Consider the following 15,246-nt stretch of genomic DNA (forward strand, 5'->3'; position numbering starts at 1 on the left):
AGAAGAAGAAGAGATTGGGGAAGGATGGAAATGATGCCCCAGGAGGAAGTGGTCTCAGGAGCCACCCAAGGACTGGAAATGTGAGTAAACACATGCACTGAGTCAGCCCCATGCTTCTCCAAAAGGCCACTGACGATCTGTGTGCCAGACTTCATGAAGATGAAATTTGGAATGCAAACACCTCCCACAAGGGTCTCAGACCCTCTCTGCATTGGGACTATGAGCCACAGCTCCTGGAGATGGGCACACCCAGAACACCATGGGAAACCCTGCTGAATTTGGTCCTGGATGATGCTCAGGAACGCTTTGCCTACAAGGAAAAATCAAACACTTCTACAGAGGAATGCTACTGCCAGCCAGCCACTCACACAACTCAGGGGTGGAACCCCTCTCCAGCCTTTCAAATCATCTGGGAGCTCAGGGCGGGGTGTCCCTGCTCCCCATCACAGAAGGTGCCACGCTGGTGCAGGGTTCGATGCAAGCACAGAGGACTGCAGGCTGCCCACAGCACGTAAGCACGTCCCACACACGTCCCTGTAGTTTCTGCTCCTCTTCATGCTGTGTCAAGAGCAGACTTTCTCAATGACACTCCACACTAAAGGCTGAGAGGTTTCAAGTGTTGCTCTCAGAGCTCACTGCTGTCTGGCAAAGCACGGCCAGACCCAAGGCACCACGGAAAGCAGCCTGGGATGACCCCAGGGCTCAGACACCAGCTCTTGTTGCCAGAATGAGGCCTAAAAGCCAACATCCCACGTGTCAGCAGCAGCAGGCGCCTCTGCAGTTCTTTCCTCACCTGTGGAAATATTTTCTAAATCACTGCTTGAGCAGTCACGTTCTGCTGCTCCAAAACATTGAAACAGCATGGCAGCCCCATGCTCTACAGGAGGGCAAGCAGGAATGCAGGCATGCCAACAGTTGGCCTCAGAATAGATCCAGTTTATGGAAACACACATTAAAAAAAAAAAAAAAAAGGCGTTTTTCCTGGTTTGGGACTTAGACATCATGCAGCCAAATTACACTGGACACACAGCCAAACAGCATCTGCAGGGAGCTTTTAAGCAGGGCAAGAGTGGCATCAGTCCAAGCTGGATGAAGGTGGATTCAGTTGACTGCTCTTCCCCACCACAGTCCTCAGCCCTGCCTGCTCCAGCTGACCTGGTCCTTCCATTCTTTTTAGGCTGACCCACTGGATGGGAATAAATGGAGCTGACCTAAACCTTCCACTTCTTTACACCAATCCACATGATGAGAGTTAGTAGAACAGTTTAACCCCAGAAAAGGTAGAGGACAGCAGAGGTGCCCTATTTGATTTGTTTCTTATTAAATGTTTGTAGTCTATTCTTACTGGAGCCAAACTGTTTCACAGGTGGAGGGGGGATGTAAGCTGGAGAGGGGATGCCCACCCAGTAGTGATGCCAGGCACAGGTGCTCTGGCCTCAGTTCCTCACTGCTATGGGACACAGCAAGTCAGAGGTTTATTTTTCCTTCTTATTCAGGGGGATTATTTTGTTTTATCCATTTATTCTCTGGCACGCAGACATCTCAGGACAGGACCTTTGGCTGAGCAGTTCCTGCAGGTGATAAAAGCAAAGGCCAAATGGGAATGCAGCAAGCAGAAAGGTTTTTAGGAAGCTTGAGGATAAACATGCAGTCTGACTGAGTCTTGACCACATCGTAAAAGAGAGATGCTACAGCAGTGCCATCTCTTTGTTGTTTGTTCTGGCCCATGGCTATTCAGTGGCACTGTAGGCAAGAGACCTCAAGGTGTCTGAAACCAAGTTTGTGGGCTGCCAAGGAGCCATGGGCACCCCCTGCCCCACACAGTGTGACAACATACACATACTGCTTTGTCTTCTAGCCCAGACTCAGCTTGTCCCTAGCTCCCTGTCCCCTACCCTGCTCTTTGGTGGGAAAAGGGGGATTCGCAGTGCTACAACGCCCTGGTGATATAGGGTTTGTGTCAGAGGACTTTACTTGGTTTTGCTCACCCCAAACCACCCTCCCATGCCCTGCACCCTGACAGCACCCGCAGCCACTGACCCCCGAGCCCCCAACCTGCTGCTAATGACTGGGACTACTCACAAAGCAACTGGTACTGTGAGGTTACAGCACAGTGACCCGAGCTGACACTTCATCCTCTGTCACCAAAATAAGCCTCAAATATGCTGGTAGATGTGTGCTCTCCATCCTCCTCCCATGTGGGAAGCAGAGAGGGATTGACCTGCGGGGCAGCCGCCCCAGAGACGGAGCTGCATCTCCCTGCAGCTGCCGGGCTCACAGCTGCACTAGCACTTAGCAACAGCCAAAGGATTATTTTTAACTTCCATATTTATATGGTCCTTTTGTCTCTCCCCTTCAGGTTCTCTTTTACTAGGCAGTGCTCAGAAAAACCTACAGATAACAAGATTTGACGTGACTTAAAAGAAAACATTGCAAATGTGGTTTAGGCTCTGTTCCCTCTCCTCTTTCTGCCACAGGCCACCCTCTTCCCTTCTGGCAGGGGTACATTTGTCACAAGCCACCCCACCCACAGCACAGCCACAGGCAATGGGCACAAAAGAAGCTCTCCTTCCTCCCCAAACCACACTCAGAGGTTGATAAATCAAATACTATCAATTTCTTTCTTAACAGCAGCTTCTGGTAAAAGTTTAGGCATTAGGAATGAAGAGAATTAAGACCAAAAAAAATGTTGATGTGTGTCTGAAAGAGGTGGATCACCTTTATTCTCACATCTGAGCTTTCAGATGCGCACCAGCTATTACGACCCAGGACAGTAGTTTTATTCACCACTGGGCAGGTGAATAGTAACTACAAAAGTATGTGAGGAAGAAAGCCTATTTCCATAAAATGTGTCCATGGGCACAGTGATTTGTACAGTAACAAACCCCATCTAAAACCCCAGGGTGGAGATACCAGCTGGGGAATCAAACCCAAGTGCTACTCTCAAAGCATGGGGCTCTAATGCAGGACAAGAAACTGGGGCACTGGCCCTGAGCCATCATCCCACTGGCTCCCCTCAACCACAGCGCTGTTAAATGTGCTACAGACAGGGGACAGCAAAAACAAATTGCAAAAGCACAAGTGAGATTTCTAACATGAGGCTGTGTTAAAACAAAAAACCAAACCAACCAAATAAAAAAGCCTTATCTTCTTGGACCTTCATACAGGCTAAAGCCTCCCTGAGCTTCCCCATTTACTGAAACCAAGAGAGGAAGCATTCAGAAGTAAATACTGAGGACTTGTATGAACTCAGCAGTTTTTGAAGTGGTTTCTGCAGGGCAGCTGGAGTTGCATCACACGTCAGCTTGGCTATTCTCTGCAAAATAAACCCTCGATTTTCAATGAGCTGTCTCTTCCCACATCCCATCTCAGAAGTGATTCTGGCACTTGCATGTACTTGCAGGTTTGACACCCGATGCTTTATTGCTGACCCGAGTTTTCTGTGTCACTGGAAGCCCTGTGCTGGCAAGGGAGGCCAGACCAGCTCCTGTGCTCTGAGGCACCATCGCCGTGCTCTGCTTTAGCCAGCCACGACCTTTAGTCACCTTAACCAGCTCAGATGCTCACAGCTGCTTACAAGCTAGAGAGACGTTGAAGGGCTTCATTTACAGATGCAAAGCTGTTTATAAATCTGATTTATTGTCTAATTCTAGAAAAAATTAAGATGAGACACCACAAAAGACCCGATCCCCCAAAGCTGGACCATCATCAGTAGCTGCCATGTTGCTCAGGCAGTATGGATTTTTGGGATGAGATCTTTTGTGTTTTAGGGGGAGGAATGCCTGCAGCATGACGAATGCTCTTCCATAATTAGAGATGTGCCTGTGCATAACCAGAACCCTGGGCTGAAGAGCATACAAGTGACACCCACACAGGGAGCTGGGGAACAATGGTGGTGGGTAAGGGGAAATTTCTTTAGAGACCCATATGATGCCGTATTACTCTGCGTCTCCCCATCCAAGAAAATATAGGTCTGGAGCAACTGAAGCTAATGAAGCTTGGCCTCCAACGAGCCAGTCTCTCTTCATTAGAGGCAAATGTGTGATGCCCTTACTGGGGCCTCTCCTCCCTCCTGCCACCTAGTTTTATGGGACCTTCAGGAATGCAATTAGGGCAGAGATGTTTCCTCCTTTGTCAAACTGCTTGGCAGGCAGCCAAGGAGTTCAAAGGCCTGTGGGCTGTGCAGCCAGCTGCCCCTTCCCCAGCCCAGCTGCAGGCAGGAGGGCTTTCAGCCCCTCTCTCACAGCCACCCACATTTCAGAGTAGAGGAAACAGAGTGATGTGCCGAAGATCTCCGTGCAAAAAGGCACCCTCTCCACTCAAAATAAAACTGGGAGTAAAGCATTTGAGGGTTTGGGAAGCAACTGCCTGCTTTGTCAGAGCACAGTGCTGAAGATAACCCAGCTGCATTTCTTTCAGAAGAACAGAATGCCCGTGCAACCCATCCCCTATGGCCCTTCCAGAAGCTGGATTAATGGTTTGAAACAGCTACTCTGGAGCTCTTAACTGGACTTGGGGAGCAGCAGAACAAATGCCACTTATTAGTGACATTGACTAGGAGTTGGATGCAACTTGAATCAGCATTTACTCCATGTTATAAATTACTCCCTTTTCCCACCTGCCTCACAGATGCAAGCGCATTAAACCTCCCACTAACAGGAATTAAATTCTTGCTGCTTCTTTACATTCTCTCTCACCCAAAATCTGCTTCTCCACTTCATAGGGGGGACTACAAAAGGACTGGAGCCATGGGCAGCACTGTCTGCAGGCATCTCTCCTCTCAAATGCTGAAAAAATGAGGCTCCAATATTTATAAACGGATCCAGGAATGAAAATGCTTTTTCCTAGCCAAAGGACCAAATGCCAAGAGACAAGAAACCAGTCCATTTCAGAGTATTCCACCATGACTTTTGCTGGGAATACAGGATGCCTGAGCATAATATGCCACCCATCCCTGTGCCATGGCAGTGACTCAATGGGGACAGCTTTGCTACAGATCATAAAAGGAAGAAATGTCTGAGCTGGTGACGGGCTCATGGGGCCTCTGAGCTGAGGCATGCCATAAACCACAGCCACATAGGTCCAAAGCAGTTTGCCTGAGTGGATTTTTACTTCTCAGCTCAGAAAACTGTGCTTTCCTCCTGGTGCTCCCCAAAACCTCAGCTCAGGCTAGACTGGCTGTTTTCTCCCTGGCTCTGTCTGGGATGGGCACTCCGAGGTTCATGGTATCATCTTGTTCAACAGCTGGGGCAGGTGCAAATGCATTTGCTGGGGGACACCACAGCCTGTGTGCTAAATCTGAGGTGGGGTTCCACTGCTCAAAGTAGAGTCAGTCATAAGAAATGCACTGAGAGGCAGTAACTGCCTTCTACACAACGGGAGGATTCAAGAGTAAATAAAACCCTTGACAGCAGTGATGAGATTCCCTCATGGATCCAAGCCAAGAAACTCCCAAGCAAGGACAGACAGTAATCTGCAGCGAAATGACAGCTCCCTACATGCCACTTTTTTGGTTTGTGCTTTAGCTAAAACTGTTGGTCTCCCCCTACACTGGGATTCAGCCTGTGAGAGTGCTGGGCACAGAGATGTCAGAGCCTTTTAGGGACAGACATTGCGCCCAGGAAAAGACAGAGTGAGGGCAGGGTGTCATTTCATCCCCTAGCAAGAACAAAACCGGCAACCAGCCACTGTAGCAACTGCCCTGGCAATCAACCTGCTCCCAAGGCATCAGCCAAACTCTTCTGGATGCCAAATCTACATGTGCTGGTGGACAGATGGTTAATGCTGAGCTAAACACCTAAGAAGGCCCCACTTGTAGGGGGCAGAGAGCTTGGTCTGCTGGAAGCCCCAGGGATGTTTGTGTGGCAGAGGGCTGTTTGTTAGGGGCAGCTTTGGGCATAGCCCTGCCAAGCAAGCTTGTGGTGGGCTGGTACCAAGCCTCTTGGCCTGACAAAACCACCTCAAAATGTTGTGTCACTGGCATAGTGCTTGCTACAATTCAGATTCAGCACCATAACTGCTGGAATTTAAGAAAAAAAAGTAAAAGCCAAAAAACCACCCCACACAGCCATGCCAGACTCCACCCCATCCCTCGAGCAAAGAGCCTGCTCGGCCTCAGCCTATCCTTTGTTTTCTTTCATAGCTATGGACTATGAAAGAAATTATTATCATGGTCCTAAAAAAGGACTTTTAAATTAATTTTAGAAACTTCAGCAAATCCCAAACCAGCTATGCTGCTCCCCCCAGCACCAGACACCCTCCACAGGGACAGAAGCAAGCAGGTGCTACAGAAGATAGACAACTTGCTTTCCAGTGGAGCAGCAGAGCTCTGACCCTCCTGCTGAACGGGAAATTTGAGCAGAGGTGTGTCCTTCTCTTGCAGCAACTGCTACACCAGGAACTTACAACCTCTCTTTATAGCATTCTGCCCTGCTTGCTTTTAAATATACTGCTTTTGGGTGGGATGATGCTATCAAAGCAGTGTGGTCTTCTGGAGAAACCCCAGGCAGTACTGCTCCTAATTACTTCACAGTTGAGTTTCATTTTCCCCCCCATCTACTTTCAAACACCTTTTTCTTGCTTGCTCACCCATCTTTCCACTCTTGCATCAGCAGGGAGAGCCCCACAGACCCCCCAGTCTGGGCAGTCACTGTCAGGGTGGGACTGGCCTTTCCCATTGCTCTGCAGCAGGAAGCTCCAGGGCAATTCCAAACCTCGAGTATTGCCTGCCTCATCTTCAGCAGTGACAAAATCACTAGCCAGGCTACAGGAAAATTAACACAAACATCCTCTATCCGCCTAAAAACACAATCTGCCTCCAACAGCCAGAAACTTGCAACCAAAGCTTACTGCCCAGCTCCGAAACATGCAGGGCAAGATAAACAGCAGCAGAAAAAAACCATCACTTCCCTGGAGAAAACATAAAAAGTAACTATTTTTTCCAAGCTTACACTTGTTTGGAATTTTTGTCCAAGGTTTTCAGCTACGGAAATATTTTACTTGCTTGAAAGCAGGCAAATTTTAAAGAATAACCCTTTGCCCTGATCCAACTGAGGGAATTATGTCTGAGGGCTAATCCAGGCAATTATGTTCAAGGTAAATTATTTGACCTTGGACTGATGAGGTTTTAAAACCATTTTAGCAAACACAGCTAAATAACTCTTCTACCTTTGTTTAAGCAAAGCTGACTGGCTACAACTTTCCCAGTGAATGACTTGCTTTCCCAGTGGGAAGAACAATCCATACATAAAACAGCTTTAGGAATCTTTAAAACAGCTTTTCTCTAATAAGTAACAGCCTGAAACACAACCCTTCCTTTCACCTGTGACATGCCAGGGGATTACACCAAATACTTCATCTTTAAAAGAAGATTGTTTCTGCCTAGGCAGGGAAGGACGGCACACATAGCAAAAATCCAACCTATGAACACATCAAAAAGTCTTAGAGGATTCAAGCCTGCACTGGTTTAATCTTTCCTAAGGAAACACATCAATGTGCAAGAGATGTGCATAGTTACATCAAAATAACACCACCAAAGCCAAGACTCTGCTCATCTTCGTGGGACCCAGGCAGCAGACAAGCCTGCAGGGAGAGAGCCTTTCACTCCAATGCCGGAAACCCAGTTCTGACGAGGACAGTGCAATTTTTGCTCTTTACTGTAGATGTCTTTAACTCTCTCCCTCCTTTTTCCCACAAGGAAAAGAAAGGGAGCACAAACTCCTCCAGAAAGAGGGCAGATCCCCTGCACACTCCAGCCCAGCAACCTTCCCCATCTCGGGGCGCTTTCCCCACTGCCACGACGCGGAGGGCACAAGGGAGGCAAGGCTCCTACCTGAGCAGAGGACTCCCTTGTACCTGGCGCAGGAGAAGTCGTCGCACTCGCAGAAGGGCCCGTAGATGTTGCCGAACTCGCTCTCGTAGCAGAGGCACTGGTTGCAGCTGCACTCCCCTCGCCCGCTGCACAGGGGCTTGCCCTCGGCCTCGCGGCACAGCGCGTGGTGCAAGACCCCGCTGGCCCCCTCCTCGCACTCGCAGCGGGCCCCCAGGTAGCCGGGGTCGCACTCGCAGAGCCCGCAGGCGTAGGTCCCGTTGCCGCTGCATTTGCCGCTGGCCGGCGCGGCGTGGCCGGTGCAGCCACACAGGCAGCTGTAGGTCACAGCCACCTCCAGAGTGTCCCGAAAGCCGGCCGGCTTGATGGTGAAGGTGTGGGATGTGTCCTCGGCGGGGCAGCTCCGCGCCTCCACGGCCACCTCGAAGGACACCTGGAGGGCAGGTGGAGATGTAAGGTAACAGGTGTGGCCCCAGAGCAGCTCTCAAGGGTGCTCCCCAGAAGGGAAGAGCAAATGTCCTGGGGAGAGTCCATGGAGCAATTCTACGGAACAGGGCCCAGCTCAGAGCATCAGAGCTTCATTCCCAGGGGTGCAAAAAACCCCCAAACAATTGCACGTCCAGCAAGGGCAGCTGCAGCTCAATGCACCAACATCTGCCAGTCCCATGAGGGGTTGGGCATCCTTAGCATTTTAAAACTCTCTGTTGTCAGCCATTCACAGCAATTTTCCCCATCAGGAAAATATAATATTGGTTTCTGTGAAGTGGGAAGGAACCTGCCTATTCCCATGAAATAAACAGGGCAAAACTCTAGCAAGCAGCCCAGTTTTCATGTTATTAAAACCAGAAAACTCTCTCAAAACAAGCACTATCAAAGACCTAACCAGCACAGCAAAGGGCCTGAGGTGCCTAAAAGATCATGGATTTAGGAGGTTTTATGGGACTCCTGATTTGCATGTGGAAATGTGTATCAGCTCCACAGTCCCAAGCTTTTGGCATGCTGCTCACAGGCCATTTTTAATGTACGCTTCTATCAAGCCTGGCTCAGAAGGGTTACACACATCATTAAATGGTTATACATCACACCCCTGCTTGTTTTATGTTGCTAAAATCCAGTGTCAGGGATTTTCTCCTTGAGAAAACTAAGACCATACTTTGGTTGCTTGCTTGGCCCCTGATTTAATTCTACTCTTTGTTAGGGCTGGCCAGCACTGCCCAGAGCTGCCAGTTAGCAAGGAGGATTAACCTTATTCCAAGGAAATGAGACCCTTTCCTAGGCCTCAGGAAGGAATGCTTTCTCACTGGGGACATTTGGGGGTCACCTCAAGCTCTCACTGCCTTCACTGTCCCACATGTTAAGAGGTGATGTGCAGACGAAGGCACAGCAGCCACCCCCAGTGGCAGAGCTGCACCCCCAGGAAACCTCCCTTGACCCCCTCCCATTCCCAAGGCCTGAAGCAATTAGGATAGAAGCTCAAATTACAGAGGAGAAGGAGATCAGAAAGCAAGCTATGGGGATCAGGGTAATCCTGCTCCCTTTCACCCGCTGACACCCACAGCCCCAGGACTAAACCCTGCCAGATTAGGGTCCAGTGCCAGCATTATCCTCTTTGTGGAAACTTTCTTAGCAGGAGTCAAATCTCAAGACACGTGGAAGCAATGGGGCAGAAAGGAGCTGAAAAGAGGGGGTGGAGGGACATGACTCCCAGGACCCTGTGGCAGCTCTGCCTGTGCAGGCACCTCAACACTCAGGGTGCCCCTAAAACAGAGCGGTGCCAGTGCCGCCTCCCTGCTGCACTCGCTGCCAGATCCTTTATGGCACAAGCTGCAGCAGCTGGAGCAATCCCCCTGCTCCTGCCGAAGTTGGGAGTCCAGGATCAACCACCAGATTGACTCTGCTTCCTTGGGGGTTCAGGTTTTGCTGTAGGAACAAGGAGCTACAGGGATTGCTTATACCCACCTATCCAAGACCCAGTAAATGCAGTTAAAAAAGCACGGCCACCTCCCTTTTTAACACCTCACATGATCCTTATTTGGCAGGGTAAAACTCCAGCTACTGTTGACTCTTTCAAACTATTTTTATATGCCACAGCACTGAGAGCTCTGGTATGTTTGCAGAGTCACTCTTCTCAAATAAGGCAGTCAGGCTGCTAATGGAACCCACACCCATTGCCTCAGACAGCAAAAGTCGGAATAAAGGGAGGAGGTTCCCTGCTGGCCTGAGCCCTGCAGCCCAGCAACCTATTTATCTGCACCAATACTCAATCTCAACAAGCAAAGCTTAGCTTCTCTGCTTTTTAAAAAGCACAGGATGGATTATGCCATGTTAACATTTATTTCAGTCTGCACTGCCATCCAATAACCCTAGGAACTGAACACAGGAGAGTTGCTGCCCACGGAATTTCACAGGTGAGAGTGTGATGTGAATATCTGGGATTAAAGGAAAAAAGCCCATTTTTGACTATTGCATCCTGCTGCCTGATCAGGACCTTTAGCTCAGTGCAGTAGACAAGATGCCTGTATTCCCTTTCCTCACAGTTCAGCTTGGACTGACCTGCACCACGCAGAATTACTTCTAGCAGAGCCATTCTCTGTGGGTTTCTATATTATCATAAGGAAAGCAGAGGAAAGTGAGCAAAACTGTGTTTTATTGCCCAGGAACAGATTGAAAGGCAGACTCACCGTATCTCCAATTTTGAGATCCCCACACTTCCTGAGCCCAGGATAGGACAGCCCGTCCTGGCACGTGGCAGTGAAGGTCAAGCCAATGTCCTCAGGGCTGTCCCAGACTGTGAGCTCCACCTTGGACCGAATACTCTGGAAACACAATGGGAAAGCAAACCATCAAGCTCCCAAAGACAGATGGGTTTCTTCTGCTTTACTCTCTTCTCCTGGTGTTTCCAGAGGGTGGGTAGGACATCTCTGCACCTACATGAAAAATAATCAACCCTGCACACACATTGACATTTGAGTTTGATTTAACCAGCCCAGAAGACTTCTGATGATCACAACTAGATTCACAGGGAGCTGCCTACCACCCCTGCAGGTGGCTTATGCCCTCTAGGATGGGTGTGATGGACACAGCAGCCAGTACTGGAAACCTATGGATGCACAAGAAAAAGAAGAGAACATTCTCAAGTGCAAACGGAAAATCTCTGAATTGAAGGTCAGAGCTTTGTGTGCACATTTGCACCTCCTCCTCCCCATAAACCTGAGCAAAGTGCACAGCCTGATTCTCCACTGGCAGCTGTCCTACAATGTCTGTTGTGCAGCACAGAGAAGATGTGAAACTGCACTAACTCTGTCCTGCTTTCTTCATTTTACCCAACTGGTCAGAAAAATGTATTCTGCCTCTTAGAAGAAAAAGCTGAACAAAAAGCACCCTTTCATAAGTGTCAGCTGGAAACAGCACCACAGGAAAAAATAAATGAGAAATCCCTTTCTTTGAAAACACTTTTCAAAGTGAAGAGCATTTTCCATCTGTGAGGTTTTGGTGTGCTTCAACCCCCTTTCTTCTGCTTCTCATCTCCCTGCCCTGCTGCATACACAGACTTTTAAAGTCACAACAAAATGAAGTTTATAAATATTAATTCAGAATGACATTGTTTTGTTTAATTCTTCCAATGGCTGGAACAGATTTTTATACCAGCGGTGTCCAAAAACGACAAAGTTTTTCAAAATGGAGCTTTTTGTACAAATATGCTTATTATCCAAAGCCAACTTCCAGCTCCATCCCTCTTCCCCTTGTCCCCAGCCCTCACCAAAGAGGCCAGATTAAGGAAAAGTCCTAAATCAGACCTCTTGCCGGTACATGTGATGACAAAAGCAGGGTTCACATGCCAGCAAAGAGCCAACACTTTTAGAAATGGACAGGAAATAAACGAGTTTTGGCTGGGTGAATCGAAACAGTCCTTGAGGAAAGAAAGGAACAATTTCCCATCTCTCTACTGTAACAGAGAAGCCGTTCATGGGGTAGCAACTGGGACCATCCATCACCTGTGAGCTGAACACTGCGTGTGCCCATAAGTCTATGGATACTGCTCTGCCCCAAATCATCCCGTAGAAATTAGCTGCCACACCGATAAGCTCTCCTGTCTTCTTTCCCAGAGTATCCCATCTGGGGCATGGCAGAAAACAGGACACCAGGCCAGGCCTCAGTATGACCTTGCACAGGCTCATCCTGTGTTCCTGCACAGACACCAAATCCCCTTATTAGCTCTCTATAGTCATGCTGTTACCCTAAATGCAGTGCCATTATTGTTAGCCTCTTTGCAGTGTTACACACCAGTGTCTTCTGACAGCACCACAGCCACCACGGAAGGCAACTGCTGCTGGCAACAAGAAACACTCCCAAGACCTGCCTGGATTTGGTTTAGGAATGTGCTTCTTAAACCAACATCCCATTTGCTCTCTTCAGTCCAAACCCAGCCCAGTGTCTGGACATGGCCTCCTATGAGCTTTTCCGTCTCCCAGGTATGTTGAGATTTGGGGGAAGGGCAGGGAGAAAGTAGTCCCTAATCTCTTTTGCTTCACACCTGGTGGGATGAGGGCAAGGGGACAGCATGCTGGGCAGAAGAAAAGGGAGATGGAAGATGAAGAGATGGGGAAAAGCAATCTTGAGCAAGTCTGGTGTGTGCATCGGTAGAGGGAAGCAGATGAGAGAGGACCAGAGATGGACAAAACACTGAAGGGGAAAGACTGAGGCCATGCCCACAACACCAGCCACTGCCACCCTGCAGGAGAGGACAGTCCCTGTTGCAGATGAAGGATTTCTCCATGCTCAGACTTTCCTTTACACAGGGACTAAAAAAAGGTTCACTCCCACTTGGGAAACAGAATTTTAGCTGTCTCCCTCAGTGAGAATTTCCTCCGTCACTTCAGGAAAAAAACAAAGCTACCAAGAGGAGACGGGCTGGGCGGGTGCCAGGTTTCCGGTGGCCCCAGGCTGACCGTGGCACAGGCGGGAGCTGTCAGCTCCTGGCAGCACTCCCAGGGGTCCCAGCCCATACCCACCACCCAGCTGAACAGGCAAGAAACTAACCCCAGTCTCAGCAGTCGGTCATCCCACAGAGCTCATTCCATGGGGCACCTTGGTCTAAGCACCCAAGTGGTTTCCAGCCAGCTGTGCTGGAAAGCTCACAAGCAAAGAGAAGGAGGGAGCAGTGGGGCAGCTACAGGATTCCTAGTGGTTTTTATCAGCTTGTATTGATCTGCAAAGGCTTGAGGGGTGGTGAAATGGAGGCAGGGATGCATATTACAGCTGCAAAAACAAGGCAAAGGAGGTTTCCACGTGATGGCACATGCAAACTCAACATGGAATAAACATTCACTTCTTTCTCCCCAGCCAAGCATCTCGGCCACAAGAACCTCCTTCCGCAAGGGGACAAACTGGGACAACTGGGCTTTTGATTAGCAGTATCTCCTGGGCCTCATTAGCAGCATTAGCTGTTCATTGCCTTCCTGAGAGGGTGAAGCTTCGGGAAGCACTCTTCCCAAGGGCATAACTAAATGCTGCTTTAACTGCAGGGAGCTGGGGGAAGGAAAGAAGAACTTTACAGGTCATGCAAAGCACAGCACAATCCTGCATGGACTCTGGATGTGTAAACTCCTCCAAAGCAGTCCTTATTGACTCCCTGCACTAATGAACATAGTACCAAGAAGAGCTTGCAGCCATTGAAAGCTGTGTCCACAGGTCTCATGCATGAACAACCCTACATGACCTGTTAAGGGGTCAGATCTCCACCAACACTCAACAATACCCTTGCAGGATCATGAAGACCTGACCCATAAGAATTTGGGGAGAAGTCAACACAAATGTTGACCCTAACTATCCTATGATCTTGCAATTTAGCTGCTTCTAATTGATCTGCTCCCTTGATCTCCGTGGAGCTGGATGACATCAGGTCAGCAGTACCACCCCAGGTCCCTTGCTGTCCTCCTCACTGTGGCAGGGCAGGCTGCACTGGCAATGCCACACAGGCAGCTCCTTTGGGAGCGTGGTGATGCTCATAGGATGCTGAAAACCACCGTAGGCTGCTCAGAGAGCAACACAAGGATGTGACCTTATCTGGACCTGGTCCCATCCTTGGGAGGCCTCTGAACATCAGATAACAAAGAAATAATCTATTTTACCTACTGGTAGGGTGCTCTGAGAGAGACCTGTTTTAGATGGGGGCTGTGTTTTGCGGGTAATTCTGCACACGAGAGACATGAGGTGAAATTCCTGCTCTTAGGTATCCATGCTTCTTCTCCTCCTCACACACCTTGTTTCCCTCCCCAGGGTGGACATCCCAGCTCCAGCAGAGTGGAGAGGAGTGGGGAGGGAAGCGGCCAAGCCAGGTGGAGCTCGCCGGGGGGGGAGCTGAGCTGGCCAAGCTCTTAGCACTCCTCACTTCAGCAGCTGTGGTATTAAAATGCACTTACATTGTAGGCTTTGACGATCAGCTCAATGATATTCTTGGAATCTTTGTGCAAAATCTCCACTGTTGTTCCAGGAATCAAAGTGGTAAAGTTCTTAAAAAAAAAAAAAAGAAGAAAAATTAAAATGTTGAGGTGCAGAGAGGAAAGCAGAAGATGAGGAGGGATTGACCCCATGCCAGGGACACAGGGCACACACACTGCCCCCTCACCCAGTGGTGTACATGGTATGGTTTGGCTCCCATTGATGTGGAGCTTTCAAAAGTAAAGCATTGCTAATGAGGCATGTCAAATATTAAACAAAGCTCGTGGCCACGGGACAGGGACAAACAGACCTGGTTCTGCTGCTGAAGGGGGCAAGACCCAGCTGCTGTGCACTGCAGGGAGGGAGGAGTAGCTGTCCCGACTTCCCTCACAACCCTGAGCATCCCCAGGAGAGGGGGTGGAGAATAAGCTCAGCCCTCCCACTCCCCATGGGTGAACAGCAGCATCCAGACCACAGCAAGATGGCTGCTTGTTGTTCCTGCTTGAGCCTCGAGGGCCTTGGCAGAGGTTCCTGAAAGCAACCCCGCCTGAACCACCACCCCTGCATCCGCAGAGCAGCAAAAACCCCGCAGCTCTAGACACAGGTTGGTCATTGTGCCTTGGGTCAGCTTTCCTTTTGGAGGGGTGAGCAGGAATGGCAGGACAGTTCAAATGGTGTGTGGCACATCAGGGCCCTGGACTCGGTGATGGAAAAACACAGCTGGGCAGGAACGCTGTGCATGATTAGGTAATGGGATTAAGTCACTGCAGAATGGGCTGAGCAGGTTTCTGCTCTCTGGCACGCTGCACGCGCTGGCAGCCATCCGAACCTCCAGATTGACATGGAGTCTATTTTAGGTCTTCACATGCTCACTAACACATATATATCTGTTTGCTCTAAGAAGCTTTAGTGCTTTCTGCTGAAAGGACTAGCAGGGCTGAGCCTTGCCTGCCTGCACTGGGCAGCCTGTGGCCGCA

The 15,246-nt window shown here is 49.4% G+C and overlaps 1 protein-coding gene across 1 annotated transcript in view; it reads right to left on the reverse strand.

Moving 5' to 3' along the window:
- The window catches only part of ITGB5 (integrin subunit beta 5), a 57,755-nt gene that overhangs the window by 15,401 nt on the left and 27,108 nt on the right, over window positions 1–15,246 (reverse strand). The window contains exons 8-10 of the mRNA XM_069021130.1: window positions 14,251–14,340; window positions 10,510–10,644; window positions 7,832–8,261 (exon numbers count right to left, since the gene is read on the reverse strand). Of these exons, the coding sequence (XP_068877231.1) occupies window positions 7,832–8,261; window positions 10,510–10,644; window positions 14,251–14,340 (655 nt within the window). The remainder of the gene's footprint in view (window positions 1–7,831; window positions 8,262–10,509; window positions 10,645–14,250; window positions 14,341–15,246) is intronic.

Source organism: Aphelocoma coerulescens, chromosome 7, assembly GCF_041296385.1.
Source record: "Aphelocoma coerulescens isolate FSJ_1873_10779 chromosome 7, UR_Acoe_1.0, whole genome shotgun sequence".
Lineage (NCBI taxonomy): Eukaryota > Metazoa > Chordata > Aves > Passeriformes > Corvidae > Aphelocoma > Aphelocoma coerulescens.